Source organism: Colletotrichum higginsianum, chromosome 8 (genome assembly GCF_001672515.1).
Source record: "Colletotrichum higginsianum IMI 349063 chromosome 8, whole genome shotgun sequence".
Lineage (NCBI taxonomy): Eukaryota > Fungi > Ascomycota > Sordariomycetes > Glomerellales > Glomerellaceae > Colletotrichum > Colletotrichum higginsianum.
In genome coordinates, this window is record NC_030960.1 from 2,094,382 (window position 1) to 2,114,034 (window position 19,653).

The 19,653-nt window shown below is 56.4% G+C and overlaps 6 protein-coding genes across 6 annotated transcripts; 4 read left to right on the forward strand and 2 right to left on the reverse strand.

Annotated features, from left to right (window-relative positions):
- Positions 1–1,661: 1,661 nt before the first annotated feature.
- On the forward strand, positions 1,662–2,150 carry CH63R_11608 (uncharacterized protein; the record flags this gene model as incomplete). Its single annotated transcript, XM_018306582.1, has 1 exon — positions 1,662–2,150. One exon carries the CDS (start codon positions 1,662–1,664, stop codon positions 2,148–2,150), a length of 489 nt encoding a protein of 162 aa, XP_018153423.1.
- Positions 2,151–3,592: 1,442 nt separating this feature from the next.
- On the forward strand, positions 3,593–5,126 carry CH63R_11609 (Amino acid transporter; the record flags this gene model as incomplete). Its single annotated transcript, XM_018306583.1, has 2 exons — positions 3,593–3,881; positions 3,955–5,126. The coding sequence occupies 2 exons, from the start codon at positions 3,593–3,595 to the stop codon at positions 5,124–5,126; spliced, it is 1,461 nt and encodes a 486-aa protein (XP_018153424.1).
- Positions 5,127–6,089: 963 nt separating this feature from the next.
- CH63R_11610 (uncharacterized protein) lies at positions 6,090–7,674 on the reverse strand (the record flags this gene model as incomplete). The annotated part of the gene is made up of 2 exons (XM_018306584.1): positions 6,090–7,266; positions 7,337–7,674. The coding sequence occupies 2 exons, from the start codon at positions 7,672–7,674 to the stop codon at positions 6,090–6,092; spliced, it is 1,515 nt and encodes a 504-aa protein (XP_018153425.1).
- A 2,946-nt stretch (positions 7,675–10,620) lies between these two features.
- Positions 10,621–12,197, forward strand: CH63R_11611 (uncharacterized protein; the record flags this gene model as incomplete). The annotated part of the gene is made up of 2 exons (XM_018306585.1): positions 10,621–10,788; positions 10,851–12,197. 2 exons carry the CDS (start codon positions 10,621–10,623, stop codon positions 12,195–12,197), a joined length of 1,515 nt encoding a protein of 504 aa, XP_018153426.1.
- A 1,084-nt stretch (positions 12,198–13,281) lies between these two features.
- On the reverse strand, positions 13,282–17,726 carry CH63R_11612 (Autophagy-related protein 11; the record flags this gene model as incomplete). The annotated part of the gene is made up of 3 exons (XM_018306586.1): positions 13,282–17,430; positions 17,484–17,595; positions 17,659–17,726. The coding sequence occupies 3 exons, from the start codon at positions 17,724–17,726 to the stop codon at positions 13,282–13,284; spliced, it is 4,329 nt and encodes a 1,442-aa protein (XP_018153427.1).
- A 635-nt stretch (positions 17,727–18,361) lies between these two features.
- Positions 18,362–19,193, forward strand: CH63R_11613 (uncharacterized protein; the record flags this gene model as incomplete). Its single annotated transcript, XM_018306587.1, has 3 exons — positions 18,362–18,521; positions 18,581–18,746; positions 18,818–19,193. The coding sequence occupies 3 exons, from the start codon at positions 18,362–18,364 to the stop codon at positions 19,191–19,193; spliced, it is 702 nt and encodes a 233-aa protein (XP_018153428.1).
- Positions 19,194–19,653: the final 460 nt, after the last annotated feature.

Below are 19,653 nucleotides of genomic sequence, written 5' to 3' on the forward strand. Positions count from 1 at the left end.
TCTGGCTGTACCGGCAGTTTTTGGCAGAGAAGAGAAAACTAGGAGAGATAGGGAGAGAGAGAGAGAGAGAAAGGTAAAGAGATGCTTCCAGAAACACGTTCGAAGGCGTCGGTTCCAGGTGCCATAACCATCCATCGATCAACCATGTCTGTTTGCATTACCGGTCTTGGTGCCGACCTTGGCACCGCGGCAATTCCAGTCCAAGTCCTTTGCCTGCATCATCCGTACGTTGACGATCGACGGGGCTGCATCGTGACTCGCCGCTCAATGGAAGGAAAGGGCCAACCGATCATGAGGTTCCAGAGACACGGTCAAGGCTGCCGAACGTACATGACAAGCGCCTTTGGTCCTTGACCCTTCCCTGCTGTATTCGTACTCTCCAAGCCGGCATGGGCTTCCGTCGGTCAACTCCGCAGCGAACGAGTGCCACCGTGTATCAATACGAGTCGTTCGCCTCCCTGGCCTTGTCATTCTGGTATCTGCACCGGGTCGGGAAGAAGTCCCTATGGCTGTGTATGGCAGGATGGAGAGAGAGAGAAAGAGAGAGAGGGGGGGGTTTCTTCTGTGTCGAGGCCGTTGATTGTCCAGCGGTGGGCCGATTCCCACATACTCTCTCCATTTTCCAAGGGTGTCACCGCTTCCAGATTTTTTTGATTTTTTTTTGGGTTGGAGTCGTTGGGAAAACCCGCCTGCAATTTCGCCTTTGTTCGGTGGAGTCCGCGGAGCAACAGCGGCAACGGCAGCGGTCGAATTGTCGAGACTCTGTACGAAGGGGGGGAACTGAACAACATGGGGAGGGGAGGTTGCCTCCCTCCCAGGTCCCAGCAACAGGAGAGAAACAGAGTTGGACTCGGTCCCAATGTCAATCAATGCCTGTCCACTCCTCCCCCCCCCAGGTTTGGTCTGTCTCCCCGCATATGAGCTGCATACGCCCCCGAAATCAGGGTTGGGTCACGTCTTCGCCTCTGCAGCTAAGTGGCCAACGGTCAATGACAGATAGTCAAGACTTTGATCCAGGAAGGACAAGAAACAAAAGAATCAGGCATCTGAAGGTCCCAAGAAAAACGTCTTATCAGCCAGTCTCCAGACAATAGGGTGACTGACATGAACAACTCGACGGTCAGTGGTCAGACTTGCGTACTCACCCAGGCAATAAACCAGGTCACCACCAAGCCATGGCGCTGTCTGGGCGCTCGGCTGCCCACATTTAGTTCCCTGTACCCCGTTGCACTGTACGTAATATTCGAGAAACATTGACAGGGATGTGTTTGTCTCTCTTCAAAGGACCAGTGGGGGGGTTCGTTACATGGTCAGCCGCGCGCCCTGCGGCGGGAATAGGGAGCAAACGACAGGAGACTCACCGGTCGACCAGCCCAAGTGCCACTGACGAGTGACGACCGGCGTCAGAGTTGCGTGTACTCCGTAAGAGTGAGAGCGTTTGGCAACGCATTCCGGCTGCTGTGAATGGCTGTAAGCGGAACTTATGATTGTCTAGGCGGAGCGTGGTGGGTGGAAAGTCAAAAAGGAAACGGCCAAGACTTCCTTTTCCCTACTGAGTTTTTCCTCTCTCTCTCTCTCTCTATCACTCTCTCTCTCCACCTCCCCCCTTCTCTCCGTTTCCCAGGAGTCGTCCCCATTCCTGTGATTCCCACTCCCACCCCATGCAGCAAATTTCGGAGCCCATCCCCGATCCTCGTCCTCGTAGCTCCCGCCGAGCCTCTCGGCAATGCTCGGCGCGGCGCGGCATCCGCCGTGGCGGACCAATGGGCGGACGGCGAGATCGCGCCAACCGCCCCCGAGAGTCATGTCTGACGCTTGCCGGGCGGGCATCTCAGTCCTTTGGTGCTGCTCTGGGGCCTCTCGGTAAGCTGGTAACGAGCCTTGGGAGGTCTTGGGAGACTTGGGACCAAGAATCCTTCCCACTCAAAGGGCGCTCCTGGCTGGCTGACGACTCGGCCGAAAACTGGAGTCTGTATAGCTCATTTGTCTTGTCATTTTCGTCTGTCAACGATGGACTGCACGGTGGGTGTGGCTCTGTGGGGGGGAGAAACCATGAGAACGACGGAGAGAAGAAGTCTTCTGGAACTTCCTCGACTGTTGTTGTTGTTGTCGTCGTCGTCGCCGCCACCGTCTACGTTGGAGTCGAATGACACTACAACGTTGCACAGATGAGGCTCTTCCGCGCTTATCCTGCAATGGTGTAGCTCGCATTTCCACTCCCCGACGATGGCGGACGGCGGAGGGGAGGGCAGGGGAGGGACACAACAACGCCGGACGACGACACACCATCGGAAGACGGCCGTCTCCTTACCTTGTCTGGTGTCATTCCGCCCACCAACAAGCCCCCGTCGTCACCGCCAAGTTTGCTGCTCGAGCCAAGGCCAATACCCAGAGACGAACACTCCTCCCCCCCCAGCGCATCCCACTGACTCGACCAGTCAGTCTCTGTTGTCCTATCTCTTGGTCGTGTGTCCGCCGTCCATGCTCGGCTTAATTCCATGAGTCCAAGGAAGACTCCTGTCGAGGCGAAGCCCACTCGTCTTCCTCTCTCTCCCAATCTCGCCGTTATCAATACTGTCACGGATACCACCTCGGGAATTGCAGTACGGATACACACCCTCCATCGCGAACGACACCCCTGGTCTCTTTCACACGCGCGCGTTCCCTTCGCGCCTCTCGTCTCCCGTCCCTCGTCTCTCAGTCTCTCGGGTCCCACGCCGCGACTGTGACCCTCCCTGCCTCTCCTCCAGATATCATGTCTCCTTCTCACGCGTCCGAGGCAAGCCGGACAGGCCAGGGATTGCCAAATCCAGAACCGCGGATCGGCCAAAAAGTCACTCCCAAGTCCCCCCCAGGTCCCCAAGTCGCCCGGCCCTAATCGAAGGCGATTCGACTGGGTGGGTAACGCGGGGGATGGGATGGATCCTCTTACACCTTCCTTTCGCGTGAAAGATGCCAACTGCTGTGCCCTCTCACAGCGCACTGGCAGCTCTGGTGCCTCTCTGGTTTTGCCTCCTTGGCGGCGAGAGATATGCGTGCCGTAGTGTGCGCCCTATCTCGGTGAAACTACCCCTCCTCGTCCTTCTCGTCTTCCTCCCCTTCCTGGAGGTATCTATCTCCCAGCCGAATCGGCAAACCGCCCACGCGAGCTGCCGCCCGCCCCCCCGTTCTCCCCCTTCTCCTCCAAGATGTAGCCCGAACTAGCCTTTACACCGCAGACAGCCGATCCTGGCTCGCCACATGCTTTGGCTCTGAGAGATAGACAAGACTTTTTCCTGGCGTAGCCCATGAGATAAGCCGGACCGACCCACGAGCACGGCTGTTCTTCACGTAGTATATATCCCTCTCTCGAGGTCGCCGATCCGGGTGCCAAAGCTTCCCTCCCCTCTCTCGTTCCCTTCGTTCCCCTTCTTCAAGCGTGGCATCGGATCTTGAGACTCGTTGCGGACTCGTGTATCCAACCAACTCTTTCTCACAAGCCCTTCAGTCCCTTCCCTCGTTCATCTCCAAAAGCCTCCTCCTCCTCCTCCTCCTCCCCTTCACTGTTGTATAAGACGTCCGTCCGCCGGCTCAAGAGAGTAGTCCCGCCACGATGGAGAAGTCGGAGTACGGAACCGCCGACAAGGCCGTCCAGGAGAACTCCTCCATGGAGCAGGTCCAGCAGCAGCCCTCTGTGACGTCGGGGGAGTCTGTCCACGAGAAGAAGCCGTGGTGGCACCCGGTCATCGAGCCCGGTTCCGCCGTGCAGATCATCATCGCCGCCGCCATCGCCGTCGCCATCGGCCTGGGTGTCAAGACCGCCCACCCGGACATCCCATCGGCGGCCACCACCATTCTCATCATCCCCGGTAACCTCTGGCTGCGCGCCCTCAAGGCCGTCGGTATGTTGTCCCCCTCTCGTCCGTCCTTTTTTGATACAAAGTTTCTCTAACACGATACCCCCTTTCCCTCCAGTCCTGCCCCTCATCGTCACGGCCATGATTCTCGCCGTCCAGAAGCTCAAGGAGATCTCCAACGGCGGCGCCAAACTCGCCAAATGGACCATCGGCTACTACGTCATCACCACCATCGTGGCCATCGTCCACTCCATCATCATGACCTCCCAGGTCTGGGCCCGGCTCATGAACGTTGCCTCGGCCGAGTCCATCGCCACGGACAGCATGTCTGAGAAGGACCAAGAGTCGTACGAGTCGCGCAAGGACCAGGACATCCCCGCCACCGTCACGGAGCTCTTCAACTCGCTGATTCCGGCCAACGTCGTCGACGCCCTCGCATCCGACCACCTGCTCGCCGTGCTCGTCAGCGCCGTCGTCGTCGGCTACCTCATTGACGACCGCGGCGGCCGCTCCGCCATCATCAAGGCCGTCCGCGAGGTCGAGACCCTCATCATGGTCATCATCACCTTCCTCATCAAGCTCGCTCCCATCGGTGTCTTCTTCCTCATCTTGCCCAACATGTTCAAGCTCGACATAAACGACATCGGCGTCAACCTCGGCATCCTCATGGGCGGCGCCATCAGCTCCATGTTGCTGCACCTCTTCGTCATCCTGCCCATCATCTTCTTTGCCTTCACCCGCCAGAACCCCTACACTGTGTGGTTCAGCTGCTCGCCCGCCTGGCTGACCGCCTGGGGCACCGCCTCTTCCGCCGCCACCCTGTCCGTCACCATGCGCTGCTGCCGCGAGACTCTCAAGATCCCCGAGACGGTCAACAAGTTCGCCGTACCCCTGGGCTGCCTCGTCAACATGGACGGCACCGCCATCTACTTCCCCATCGTCGTCGTCTTCCTCGCCCAGACCCAGGGCCACGTTCTCAACGCCGCCGACTACATCATCATCCTGCTGCTGTCGACCCTGGCCTCCATCGGGACGACGCCCATCCCCAGCTCCTCGCTTGTGCTGACCGTCATGATCTCGTCGAGCGTCGGCATCCCGCCCAGTGGAATGTACGGCGTCGTCGTTGCCATCGACTGGTTCATCGACCGCTTCCGCACTGCCACCAACGTCAGCGGTGACTTGTTCGCCGCCGTCATCGTTACCAAGATGACTGGCATCACTGACCCCGACGACGGCTCAGAGGATGTTGTTCGGGAGTTCAGCCAGAACCAGAACGATGAGCGTGTCTAAGGGTTTTGTGTTTGTTTTTTTCAGGGTTTGGGATGGGTTATAATGTGCAACAAAGAGAGGAAGAAAGATATGGGATGTAGAAGCGAATACCACTTTTGATTCGATCGTTTGAAAGAAAACAACCCTTTTTGCTCTGTGATATATCTCAACTTCCCCCTCCCCGGCTGTTTGTCCGGCTGGCGGGGACCTTTCCCATCTTATAACAATTCCCGCCTCATCCCAGTGACACGCTATGGCTCCGGTGTCGCGCGGTCAAAAGCTGACAATGCCGCATCGGGATCAAGATGTCTAGGCGGTCCCACCTCCTTTGCCCGGTCGTGGCCCGGCGAGCCGCCATTCCCGTATGGCTTGCTTGGCTTCCAGCCAATGAATGCTCGTATGCAACCGGGGCCCAAGAAATTGCATTCTGGTTGACTCATCTTGATGGCTTGCTCGTGTCGTCGTTCGATGGCAAAGTGTCGTTATGCCGAGGGGGGCGTGTTTCTCGGACCTCGAAGCGCGGTGGAATACTGCCTTCCCGCTGATCGTTGGTTTCGTCATTCGACGTGTGGTTTCGTACATATTCTTGAGTTTATGCATCGCATTCGTCTTGCCCTCACAGAAACTCCTTATCAAACTTCAACTACACGGTAGAACGTCCCATTCCCATATCCATGCCAAAGGTCCACAACTGTAGGCCCATGTTTGTTTATTTGCACTCGAGAACAACGCCATAAACGCCATACAACAGACGGCGTTACCGCTTGTTTACTAATGTTGTACGTGATCTATTACAGTGTCAGTCTCAACGAAGGCTCAGGTCGGACCAACTGGAACCTGCCACACACACACACACACACACATAAAGAACAAAGTCTCGTACTTGTATACCCTCGTAATCTGTTGTTGAATTCCCTCTCAAACCCGCTGGAACAAACCTCATTTCATGCCTCCCGCTCTCCTCCGGCCTCCCAAGCTCAGCTATCAAGACCCCGGCACCTTCCTCCTCCTCTTGTTATCGTGCCAGTCCGGACGCCTGTTCTCCGTCTCCGTCGCTTCGAGCCTAAGCCAGCCGCAGTCCTCGTGGCGGCCGATGTTGATCTGCTCCGGGTAGTCCCGGCCGCCGCTTGCCATCGCATCCCACTGCCTCTTGGATGGGAATCGGGCAGGGAACTGGGTCGACCCAATCCTAGCATCAAAGTCCCGCAAGCGAGGCGCAGGGTCCAGCGGTTGATCGCGACTGGGCGCCTCGGCGGTCCACGTGAGCCGGGACTGTTTGCTCCAGCGGAACAGCGCCTTCCGGTCCGTGTCCGCGTCGCCGACATACGATTGTCTCAGGTTGTACATCGTCTGCAGCCCCTGGAGCAAGTGGCCGGCCGGCTCGTTGGCGAAGTATGGCCCCTGCAGCTGGCTTTTGCTGACCGAGTGTATGATGTTGCCGGTCGTGATGTCGCTCGGTTTCATCTGCAGCTTCTGGTAAATCGTGATGCGACGCCGTAGGTCGTCATCGTCCCAGTCCCCCGTCCACCGGCGGTTATCGGCGTCCCAGCGGAATCCGGGCCACCACGGCATCGGCATATGGCGGTCCCAAACTTCGAAGCCCCCGGTGGGGAGGTAGTGTCCGTGGAAGGATCTGTCGCCGGCTTCGTACCTGGGCATCTCGGGCGTCACGCGCACGACGGGCTGGAAGTGCCGCAGCTCCGGGTCCGTCACCAGCAGAATTTGCTTTCTGTTCTGGAACCTCGGCAGCTGGTACGTCTCCTGGGACGACTGGTTCCCGTATACCCTCATCTCGTACGGGTTCTCCTGCAACCACTGCTTCATGACCCGTTCACCGGCGTTGTACGTGCTTGGAAAACGGGGCCTCGTGAACGTGATTACTTCGGTGTCGAGGAAGTCCGCCACCAGATGGAGCATCTCGTGGAATCCGGCCTCCCTCGGCATCCCGGCCTCCGTATCATTCCTGTTGAGACACCGGAGGAGGTCCATCATTCCCCAGTCATTTGCGTCATCCTCGTCAACGCAGTCCACGGACTCTGCAAGTAGGTGGTGATACATTCGGAACCGCTCCGACCTCGGCCTCATCAAGTTCTCGTAGAACCAGTGCGCCACTTTCCCCTTGATCCATTTCGCGTCGGTCGGTTTGTCCTCGACCAGGATCCTAAAACCATGTCAGTTATCCGTTGCAAGAAAGGACGGCAAATACGTGCCCGGAACGAGGAAGTACTTACGCAAGAGAATACCACAAACTGTTTTCGTCTCTTGGCACCGGCGCGGCGTAAAAGGTGTAGTCAAGAGGCCTTTTCTGAACACTAGGCTTGTCTTGTGGAAATCTGAAAAAGGGCTTGGCACAGAATCCGTAGCAAGAGAAAATGTCCTTTAGATCATCCAGCTCTCGGTTCTCCGCGTCCCTGATCATGTTCGACGTGGCCAGCCACGCCTTCCGTTCCTTTGTCTCTTCTCGCGCCATCTGATCCCTTCTCTCCACTCTGATTGAGCCATAATGCTGCTGAAAATCGGCAAACGATAGCGGAACCACGACCATCCGGTCCCAGGTCGTCTGTCTCATGTCTAACGGGGCATCGCTGCATTTCCCGCTGACTCGCCAACGCGAGATCTGAATTCTCCTGCTTGGCTTCCAGTCGTCGTGTCTGGGCCGTCGCATGCCTGCGAGGCTGTGAATGGCCGACAAGAACCGCCTGTTCGCCTCGAGGAAGCGCCGGTGCTGGACAGACCCTAGTCTCGAGGACTCTCCCGAGTCATAAATCGACTGGGCCACTCTGTTACACCACCTTGTAAAGCGGACTGCATCTGGTCTATGGGCAATAGGTCTTTGTCGCGTCGAATGCAGCCCTAGGATTTTGTACGCCAGCTGTGGATTTCCATAGTCGGGACAACACCCAAGAATCTCAGTAACTGATGGTACGTCGTCGGGCTCAACCCAATGTCCGGGAGGGTTTTGGTAGTTGGGGGCCGGGGCGTTGGCCATGATGTTTTACTTTTGGTGGTGCGTAATGAGTCTTGGGATATGATACAGCAGTGTCTTCTAACATGAGTTGCGTAGATACTGGCTGAGACACACATTGCCTTCCGTATTTCAGCGCCACGAATGTCTTTATACCAAGCACCCGCTGTTCCCTGCTACTCTGTTGTCTTGTCAGTGTGTGGAGTTGCAATGACGGAGAGTCTACAGTACAGAGGAGGCAGGAGGCTTGACCAGTAACAATGACAGAACAGCAAGTTGTACAACAAAGCCATTGTAAGTACTGAAAGATCTTTGAGGGTTATCAGTCTGCAGGTCCATCGTTGTGATAGCAGATTTGATTGATTTCCTTGGTTCTTTGACCACTGTTGGACTTAGTGGTGGCCAGCATCAAAGAGCCAACTCAATAGTCAAAGAGATTTTGTAAACGTCTTTCCGGAAACTTTGCTGATTTTTTTCTTTTTCGGTTTTTCTTTTTTTGAAAGACTGGCTTGAAAAAAGCCAGGCATATGTTCAAGAAAGAAACAAAAGGGGTAACCAGAATAGTGTAGCTCACTGTTCTAAAGGGCTAAGTTTATCTATGTGGCCTTATGGTTGGGAACAGAGCACAAAGCTCAAAGCTAAGATCAAAGTTATTGATTTGATCTCTAGATTCGGGTGTACGGCTGTGAATTATCCCATTGGCATCAGTTGGTGCATATCCTGGCCAAGGTTTGAGCTACCACCTTGCCCACGTAGAAGTTTTCACTTGTACAGACCCAGCATCATGGCTTGCATGGGGCTGACTCTACTATCAACCTGCATAGGTATGGACCTGTAAGTTGTGTTTTGGATACCTATTCCCCTAAAAGCCCCAAAGCCCCCTTACTACTTAACTAAAAGTGATGAAGCGCCTTGTTCATGCACCTGCGATTCATATGTCTAATTGCTGGATATCGTTTTTCCATCCACCTCTGGCTTGTTTCAATATTATACTCATCTATTACAACTAGGAATGGTCGCAACTGACCATTGGTATGAGAGCGTAATAATAAAAGATTGTGAGAACTGCTCCGGATGTTTACACAACGCTGTGATGGCTGCTGCAGGCGAGCTGATTGAGTTGATTCCAGGGTAATTGATACGCTGGAGACCAGCCACAGCGCAGTTGGCGGCAGACCACTCGAAAGTCGTTTTCCGTTGAGAGAGAGAGACCAAAATGAACATTATACCTATACCTCACGCCTTGCTTCGGCAATGGAGTCAATCTACTATGGGTAAACTCGTGGCGCCTGTTCCATGGCCATGGGCCTTTGGCTTTGATGCCCCAGAGCCAAGCCACTGTGAAGAGCATGCCATCCAACATCCAGCGGTCCACTAACCACCAACATACGATTTGGGAGTTTGCCAAGCCAACGGCGTCCAGCCATCGCCCTACAGACCAGCACATGCCCACTTGAACTGACTCTTCCTCTAGTAGCTCCGCTCAGCCGGACTTCCCGCGAGGGTGGGGCCGGAATCCGGAAGGAGACCCCGTGGCAGCTACCAGCCCAGACGACGGCGGACGCCCGCCATCAGTGCTGCCAGGACTGAAAAATAGATCACTGACCAAGTGTAACCGACGGTGTCAACATCGCCACCATTATCACAGGTCCTGGAACACAATAACAAGAAATACAGCCTCCAGGCTCCGCTAACACCACCCTGCCTGATATTGGCATCGTCTCTATCGTATCTCCAGTGCTTCCGGAATTCTGTATGTCATGACCTAGATACCTCATAAATTCTGGAAACGCGAATAGTGTGACACTTCGGACGAGTAAAGTGTCGTCTATGTTGGCGCTAACGGCCGCCGCGTCTCCTACAGATCGGGCCTCCTCTGGCGGTGGGCCGGCCTCCAGCAACGACAAAGCCGACGAACACGCCGTTAAATAGCGGCTCGGCGGTCGGCGCAGTCCCCCAGCCTGGTTCTCACAGTGCTTGTAAGCACTAGTTCGGTGTATGTGCGGGTGACTTCAAGCCTCTCCATCTTGACTCTGTGGGACAAGTCACAGATGCTTCCACATACGTGAGCACCACAGGCTTCCTGATGTGCTAAGCTGTCGACTAATTTTATATGGGTGGTGCACACCACCTGAAAGCTCACATATTTGGCGCCGTGCGTACCTTTAGCCGCTCATGCGCTCTGTTCTCTCATGTCACTGCCGAGGGGTCTCCAACCACATTCAAGCCGGAACTTTATCGAGCTACTACTCGTCTATTTCTACAATTGACACCGATATACTGGTCGAGATAGGCGAGGACGGCACCAGGCTTCACTCGCAGCTGAGCTCTACACTACCTAGAAGTGCCGAATGCGCTCCCCCCCGCCCCCGGTGATCAGATGCGCAAACACACTGACTGTCCGGCTGGCCACCCACACTATATAGCAAAAGGAATACAAAAGAGAGGGAACCAAACGGCGAGATGGTGAGGTTGCTTCCATCCGTCAATCGCGCATCAAACGCGCTCCTGTTATTGTTTGTCATCACGAAGATCCATTCAGGATACGCCATGCTCCCCAAGAACGACGTCGAAGAGACCGCGCGCCCAGCCTCGCCCGCCGCGGAGTATCCTCCCGGTGGCCGCAACGCTGATCATGAGGACGATGGCACCTCGGCCTTTGCCGGCGGCAGCATCAGGAACCGCTCAGGGCCAACCTCCACCGGACGACCTACACCGGTGCCCTCCTTTTTAACCTCGCCTCCTTCATCCTGCCCGCCCTCTACGGCACCCTCTCCAAGCTCTGGGTCGCCAACATCGACGCCTCGCTCGTCGTCACCACCGACGCCTACACCTACATCGGCGTCGTCGCCGAGGTCCTCAATGAGGGCCTCCCATGCGCCGCCTGGGTCATCATCGGCGACAACGCCTCCCGCTCCCTCGCCCAGCGGCTGCGCCTCACCCACACCCTCGTCCTCTTCCAGTCCGTCCTGGGTCTCATCATGAGCCTCGCCTTCGTCGCCGGCGCGCGCACCTTCGCCAAGGGCTTCGTCCCCGTCGAGGTCCGCGACGTGAGCGTCACATACATCCGCATTGGCGCCTTCGGCGCCTTCAGCAGCGCCGTCGAGACCGCCGTCTCGTCCGCCACGAGGGCGCTCGACCGGCCTGACGTGCCGCTGATCATCAGCTCCGTCAAGTTCGCCATTAACATCGTTTTGGACCTGCTGCTCATCTCCAAGGTCCACGTCGGCTCGCACCAGCCCACGGTCAACATGCAGGTCGGCATCCAGCTTGCCTGTAACCTCGCCTCGGCCCTACTCGGCTTGGCATATTTCCTCTGGAGGAACACGCTCCAGTATCAGAAGCGGCGTCGGGTCGTTGGCCGCGGTGAATGGGAGACGACACGGCCGAGCTTGGGGGCGCTCTTTATCCTCCTCCGCCCCGGCGCCCTGACCTTCATCGAGTCGGCGGTCCGCAACGCCTTCTACCTATGGCTCGTCAGCAACATAGTCTCCATGGGTTCGACTTACGCGACGGCATGGGGCGTCTTCAACACCATCCGTTGGGGTCTCATCATGGTCCCCGTCCAGGCCCTTGAGCAGACTTCGCTGGCCTTTGTCGGCCACGCGTGGGGCGCCTGGAGACGCACCATAGGCGTCGAGACGCTGCAGCCCAAGGCCAGCAAAGGCGCCATCATCGAGATCGTCAGGCCGGCCGTCAAGTCTCTCATCATCGCCCTCGCCATCGAGGTGCCCATGTGCCTATTCCTGACTTACTTCGGCGCTCGTCCCTTCGCGCGCTACCTCAGCGGCTCCGACGAGGTCGCCGAAGTGACGGCTACGATGTGGCGGAGCCTCGACTGGTGCTACATCTTCTATGCCATGTCGACGATGCTGGCGACTGTCTTGCTTGCGACGCGCCCGCGCTGGTATCTCTGGCAGAGCTTGGCAAGCAACCTGCTCTACGTGCTACCGTGGGCGATTGTGTGCCAGACAGCAAACCTGTCCGCCGACAGGGCTTGGACTTATCATAGCCTGGTATTTGGGGGCAGCCTTGTTTTCAGTTTTGTTGATATCCTTGTTGTAGATGGTCTCTGGGCATGGTCTCTCATGACAGGGCGGATGAAATTGGACGAGTTTATGGGATGAATGAGGTCTTGTTGGGGATTGGCGTTGAGCATCATGTAGCTGGAATATTCTAGCGATTGTTCAGTCCCGTGGTCTATTTTCATCATATTTAGTCAGTTAGTGTCTTTGCCCAGCATAACAATTAACAGTCTCTTCCTAATAGCACATACAGTCAGTCGATGTGCCTTTCATTTTCCAACTGCTCGGCAAAGGACTTTCTATATTCAGTCATCCAAAATAATACAGTGGAACATATGTTAACAATGATCTGGTCAGCAGTGCTTTATTGGTTCAATTTCAGGAAAGCATCTCTGAAGCCATCCATTCCAAGACAGATAAGACAGCGCAGTCTCTTCTAAAACTAGATCTCGCTCTGGTCAGCCATCCCAATGAGTAAGTAAATACAAAACAACCCCATTCTTGTACGCTTTCCCGTTCCTCTTGACAGAACCATGTTGCCCCAATACTCCATAACTCTGTGTCCAAGAATGACATGCTTCTGCTGTCCCTAGCCCTCTCCCTGTACCGGCCCAACCCCCGATCAATAGTCAGATCCATGACTGGCAACTAATGAAGCCGCAGCCACAGGCTCTGCGATGAACTGGACAATCCCCAACGGATTCCACCCAAAAAGAAATTGGCTCAAAAAAACAACCAAAACCACTGTACTGCAGCAACACTAAACAATCTCAAACCTTTGTGGAGCCTTTGATCGGGGGCGCTTGGTGATAATGCCAACATACCCAAAGCAAAGACAAGTACAGAAAAACTCCAAGCAACCGTTGCCCAACGGGCTTTGAAAGCCGTGGGCTGCGCTTACAATATGCAGAGTCCTACTCCCTGCCACCACAGCCCCCTCTTGGTGGTGGCATCAGCTCCTTTCCTGCCCTTCCCACTTCCTTTTCGCCCTGCCACCGCCACCGCCCTCGAAGCTCAAGTCAACACTCCACAGCGAGTCCCACACGATGCTCCTCTTCGTCGGGCTTTCGACGCTGACCTCGCTCCTCTGACGCTGCAGTCTCGTGGGCGATCGAGGATTCTGACCGGAATCAGTTAGGGGTTCGTTCGCCCAGGGAGGAGGATCACGGCAATGGAGAGGAGGGGTTCAGGGGCCGATGAGGGAATCGATCGTGCTTCGTACCTCGGGCGAGGTGGGCCTCTCGTCACCCGCCTGCGCGGGATGGCCCTCTTCCGCAAGCGGGCTCGAGGCCTGCCCAGCCTGCCCCAAATGCTCGTGTCCATTCGCCGACGATCCAAGAAGGTCCCCGGGGGGGCTCGTCTCCGTTGGCGTATCCGGCGCAACTGCACGGAGCGAGTTGGTTTCGCTGCCCAGCGCGTTACCCTTGAGCAGCGCCGCACCTCCGCCAACGGCGAAGGGCAGGGCTTTCTTGGAGTTGGAACTGCTCCGACGGCTCTCGAGACTCTTGCTCAGCGCTTTGCTGACACCTTCAATGCTGTGTGGGTTCGCCCGTTGCTTGTCCTTGCCGTTCGCCTGCGCATGCGTGTGCATGTCCGCCATGGCCTCGACAGTGTTCGCAGCGATCGTGGACTTGCCCAGTCCAGGCGTGGCGGGAGCGCCCGGCTTGTCTTCGTGCGCGTCGATGAGATACCATCGCAAGCCGTCAGAAAGCTGGAACGGGTTATCGTCCTCCTCGCCGTTGACCGAATCGTTGTCGGGCAGTTGCTTGTGCAGGCTCTTCGAGAGGTCGACGACACGCTCCTGTATCCGAGTGATGCGAGCGACCAGCCATTCACGAGACCGCAGACGATGCGCGTCGGTCTCGCGCAGGAAGTAGTGAGGGAAGCCCACGTTGAACGCAGCCCAAGCCCCGGCTGTCTGGTTTCTCGTCGGAAGAAATAGAGCGAGGTCCCCTTCCTTAAAGTGCTTAAAGGCAATCTTCTCATGCGAGTCTCGCTGCAGGGTATGCGCCTTCTCCCTGTACGCGCGCGCGTCTCGTTGGAGCTTTCGAGCGAGGTGCTCGACATCCTTGACACGCCTGTATACTGTTTCGGCAAATAAGTCCATGTCGAAGCTGCCCAGACGCGTCATGAAGGCTTCGTACTTGTCCGTCTCCGTGTCGGTGTCGGTGCCGTTCATCCAGTACAACAACTCGAGGTCGGTGCTATCGGCCAAGGTACGACTAATGAGCATGCCAGAGCGACGGATCATTGATTGGCTGGGGTCTGATGAGTCGTTCGCATTGTGCATCTGGCTCGTAGTGCCTCTCTCAGACCTTGGGACCTTCTGTATCGTCATCGTTGAGTTTTGGCGCGTGACCGCGAAACCCAGCCGTTCCAGCAGCCTGCAGAGTCGGTCGTTCTGGGAGTAGAGACGCTGTGTCAGGTCCTTGGTCTTCTCAGACCTAGACTCGAAATGGCTAAAGACGGCCGCGAGCTTGGCTCGGGACTTGTCCATCTTTTCCTTACAAAGCCGAAGCTCCTCTTCAAGACTACCCACTTGGGATTGCCGGGATGCGAGCTCCTCGGTGAGGGAGCTGATCCGCTCCTGTCCTTCGTCCAGCTTTTTCCTGAGGCTTTCCGAGCCGGTCTCGCCATCGGCAATCTTGGCGCGAAGTTGGTCCAGCTGTTCCCGGCTCTCGGCTGCTTCTTGTTCGAGAGCAGCCACCTTGGCCTTCTCTTCATCCAAGTTCTCTCTCAGTTGCCTAGAGTTATCCTCCTCAAGCACGAGCTTGTCCTTCGTTTCAGAAACCTCTGTCTTTAAAACCTTGGTGTGCTCCTCGGCTTGCTCAAGGTCGGCCTTGAGTATCGATTTGTCGCTCTCCAGGGTCTTCATCTTGGCCGCGACATCTGTAGCCCGGTAGACAAGGGCATCGATGAGATCGTTAAGGTCCTCTGTGATGTCGTCGTTGGGAGACAGCTGGTCGTGAACATCGCGAAGGGCCTTCAGTTGTGTATCGGCGGTGTCCTGGGTTGAACCCAAGATCTTGGCCAGCTTCTTCGCCTCGTCGTTGGCCGTTCGGAGCTGCTTATCGAGCGACTCGTTCTGCTCTCTCTGAAGCCGTGCCTCGTTGCGTAGGAATTCGACTTGGCCTTGGGTCTTGAGGGCCTCGTCCTTCTGCTCTTTCTGCAGCCTTTCGACCTCGGCTTCCAGCTCGTGCATCCTCTCGATGTACGTGGCCTTTTCGTTCTCTCTTGACTCGTCAAAGTTCTCAATCTCGTCTTCGGTGTCTTCTATACGCGCCTTGAGTCCCTTGATCTCGTTCTCGAGCGACTTCCGCTCTTCGACGAACTCCCGCTGCAAGGCCTCCATGTTCTCGAGGAGTTCCTTTTTGGTAGAGTTGGCCTCTTCCATCCGGCCCTTGACGTCGTCGTGGGCGGTAGCCCTGACGCTGAGATCCTTTTCGAATGCTGCACACTTCTCCTTTTCCGCATTGAGTTCAAGTTCGAGCTGTTGTATCCTTTGCGACTGGATCTCAGAACCTTGAGAAGCTGGCCGGTTGTTGAGTTCGCTTTCGAGTTGCTGTATTCTCAGGGTCAATGCCTCCGAGTTGTCGGGTGATTGACGGTTGCTCAGCTCATTTTCTAGCTGTTGAATCCTCTGCAATAGTGCCTCTGGATGGCCCGTCGCACGATGATGATCCTCTGAGGGCGCCATCGACTTTATCGAGTTTGTCGAATCATTCCTTTCGTGGCCGAACAAGCCTCCGATGCCAGGCCGAGATGCCGCACTTTGCCTATGAAGCAAGTCCTCCAATCTCCGTACCCTGCTATCAGCCGTCTTCAGCTTGTTCTCGAGCTTCGACTTGTCATCCTGGAGACTGCGAAGCAGATCATCGTCACCGCGGATCATCAAGCCGCTCCGTCCAAGGGCAGCTTCGTGGATACTGCCATTCTTAAAGGCCTTCAGCCTCTTCGACTGCTGCTTCGTGGGGCTGCTCAGCTCATTGACAAGCTTCGTCACGTCGTCGATGATGTCAACTTCGGCCTGTTGTCTTTGAAGGTGCTCCAAGAACTCTTCAAGGTCGCGCTTGGTCATGCTTGGCCAAGTCTCTTCCTCGCCCAGCAGGTTGACCTCGAGACCCAAGATGTTGGCCTCAACCTTGTCTCGGCCGTACATGCTGCCGACCATCTTGTGCCACTTCCTCCTCCTTTTCGACTCCTCATCTTGGAACAAGGCCATCTCGTTGGCCAGTGTTGACGAATCCGTCTTGATCTTGTCGGACCATTCACGGCGACGGACTGCTTCGGAGACGAAAGAGGCGTACATGTATGGAAGCTGGTGGATTAGGCGCAGATAATCAAATGTCGTCATGTCGTCTTCGGCCTGGTTCAGAACGCTGATTTGATTCTTAACGCTGCTGTGCAATGTGGTGATCTCAGTAATATTCCGCATGAAGCCGACGGAGTCCGAGGCAATGGCGTTCCGCGCCTGCGTGGCGTAGTTCAGCATATCGTCCATTTCCGCAGCGCGTTTCTTCAAGGTGGGTATCAAACGCGATGTGTGGTTCTCGGCCGTCCGCGACGCCTGGAGGACATTGGGTTGGGTGTCAGAGTACTCCATCATGACGTGGTAGTCCGTCTGGATCTTTTTGGCCACAGCTTCGAGGTCCTGGAGCAACTGTGCTGCCTCGCCGCTGTGCGTTAACGCGGATCGGCCCACGAGGTTGTCGAAGTCCCCGATCAGTTGCCGCAGCGCTCCGTACATCCTATCCGCAGCCTTGTCCAGATCGGCGGCCTTGGTGCTGAACTTCTTCAACGATGACGGCGCAAAGCGTCCTGACTTCTTGGCCGTGTCCTGCTCGATTAGGTCTTCGAGCGTCGCCTGCTTCTTCGTGAGGTCCCGCGACGTCATGAAACGCACCATGGAGGCAGCGATGGGCACGTTGCGCGCAATAGTGAGGTAGTGCTCCCAGTTCTCAGCGAGCTGCTCGTACTCTTCCAGTGCGGGCTGCACCCATTTCCTCAACTCCGCGTACTTGGGCTCGATCTGCTTCACACTAATCTCCAGATTGGCCACTGCCGCGTCGAGGCATTTGATGATGACGTCCATCTCGCTGTATCGCTCCTGGATCTCGTCCGCCATACGCGCTGAGTCATCGACGATGCCGAGAGCCCATGCCTGGCGCTCCTTGCAAAGGGCTTGCCATTCTGACAGGATGCGGATGTTACCGATGTAGTTGGGGGCGTTCGGGATGGCGTATCGCTTCGGGAGGGGCAGTTCGGAGTTGGGAGACGAGGCGGCGCCCGGGGGTGTGGGTTGCGATATCCGGAGGTCGTAGATGTAGATCTCCGTCTGCGCAGCGGTCAACAAGGCCCAAACATATCCAAGGAAGAGTTGTGGCTTACTTCATGGTGAAGGGTCTGCAACTTGACGCCTCGTCCCTGAGCAGTCAAAGCAACAATCTGATGCGGCGGAATCGACGCCTGCCTTGCGATCCAGGCCTTGAGATCATCGAGCCTATAACAGACCAGTCAGCCTCTCCTGCTCACCGTCGCGAGACCACCGGCACCAGATACGTACGTGGTGAACTGCGTCGTGTCCACCTGCAGGCGCTGGCCCGTATGGGCTATCAACACCTCCGTCGCCATCACCGGAACATCTCCAAGCGGAGGCTGCGATAGCTGGCCCGTAGCACGGTTCTTTACAGCGAGATAGCCAGGGCTCTTCGTCGTAACTATGAGATGGTGTCGGGGTGGTTACGTCGCAAAGGCGGGAGAGACTCGTGAAATTTCCGCCTCATTCGCGTTTCTTTTCCGTTGTTGTCGTCTTCGCTGGGTGCCGGACAAGTAGTAAATAAGGCATGCAGGAACGGCGGTTATCACAAGGCGCAGGCGAGTGTTCGTTCGCCAGTTTTCCAAGGTGACCGCTGAGGCGCGCACTCCGGCGCTCGTGCAGGGCTGCGAATCCGCTAAAAAACCTAAGGAGAGACATAGCGTGATGTCGGCTTGTGATCCCTGTTGTCATATGATTGGGTCGTTCGATGACCTTCAGCCACAGATTGTGTCATCAAAAGGCGAGGCTGCTTACCTAGTATTCTGTCACCAGCCACATTGCTAGCACCCTTTCCGGCTCTACCGTTCAGATCCGACCCGAAACCAGCACCGCCGCCGGATCCCACCTTTGAATCGCGTGTCGCGTTCCGGAAGGCGGGGCTCTGATAATCGGGTACCGGACTTAGTCAAAGGCCATATTTGCGGTCTGATACCCGACACCGACCTCGAACATGGATGAGCCGCAAGACCAGAAGATTGCCGACCAAGCTGCCGACGCGCCCTCTTTACTATTCTCAGATGACGAGCAGCGCGTCCTGGCGCTCTACGATGAACTCCGCGACCTTGAGGTGAAGGTTGCCCTCATCAAGGCACAGCAAAGCTACGCCCCAGGTACTTCATCCCATTCAGGGAGAAACACATTGGTCCTAGACGTCTGATCTTTTCCATAGACTTCCCAGTACAAAACACCAAAGAGAATGTGCGACAGGCACAACAGGACGCGGCAAAGGCGCGTGCTGAATGGCTGCTGAGGAACGACATCACAGACAACGTCATCACGGCCAACCCCATCCTCAAAGCGGTCCATGGCAGCACGCAATCCACGCCGATTGAATCGTGAGCCGTCCTCACATCTCATTCTCGACCATATGCGAGTGCACGCAGGGCCACCAGCTGACAATGTCCAGTGATCTTCTCCCTCACGTCCGCGCCCGCGACGCTGCCTCCATCGCGCTTTCCAAGACATCCTCCGACATCCGTTCTGCTGTCGATGAGCTCACCGATGTCGAGGCCGAGAGTCTGCGCGTGGGCCGGCGCAACATTGAGCTAGCGGCCGAAGTGCTGCGTCTGGCCAAAGAGACGGAGATGAGGCGGACGGGCGAGACGGACGACCCCGCTGTGCAGGCAGAGATGGCCCGGCTGCAGGTCGAGCTCAAATCCAGCAGGCAACGGTGGAAGGTTATGAAGGGCACGGCCAGTGCCGTGGTCGTTGGCAGTGGCGTCGACTGGGCAAGAGACGAAGCGCTGACGGACATCGTGTTGGATCCTGAGGATGAGCGATGAGGAAGGTCTTAAGTTAAGTCAGAAGAACATTGACAAATGTCCTCCCAGGTCGAGTGCATTTGGGCCGACGGCTCAAGTATATCTCGATGCTGTGGGATGGCCAAGCACGCGCTGGACGGCATGATCTTGGGGCTGACTTGTAGTTGATGAATGGCCTCGGCTTGTACCACGCCGACAACCAAGGTCGTCTACCGTCCAAGACGACACGCAACGGTGGGAGTCACTCAACGTGAACGGTCTGTCAAGGGAAGGGGATGATGTTCGAACCGCCGGTAACCATCGATCGATACCGAGTAGGCAACGTTTGCTTCAATTCGCGATGCACAGGACGTAGGAAGATATACCGGCACGGCCCGTCTTAGGCAAGTCATAATGGCGAGAAACGTGGGCTGGCCAGCCCAGATGGCAAACTCCGGATCACGGGGCACTACCCTGTCCTGCGCACGATCGATCAACCACC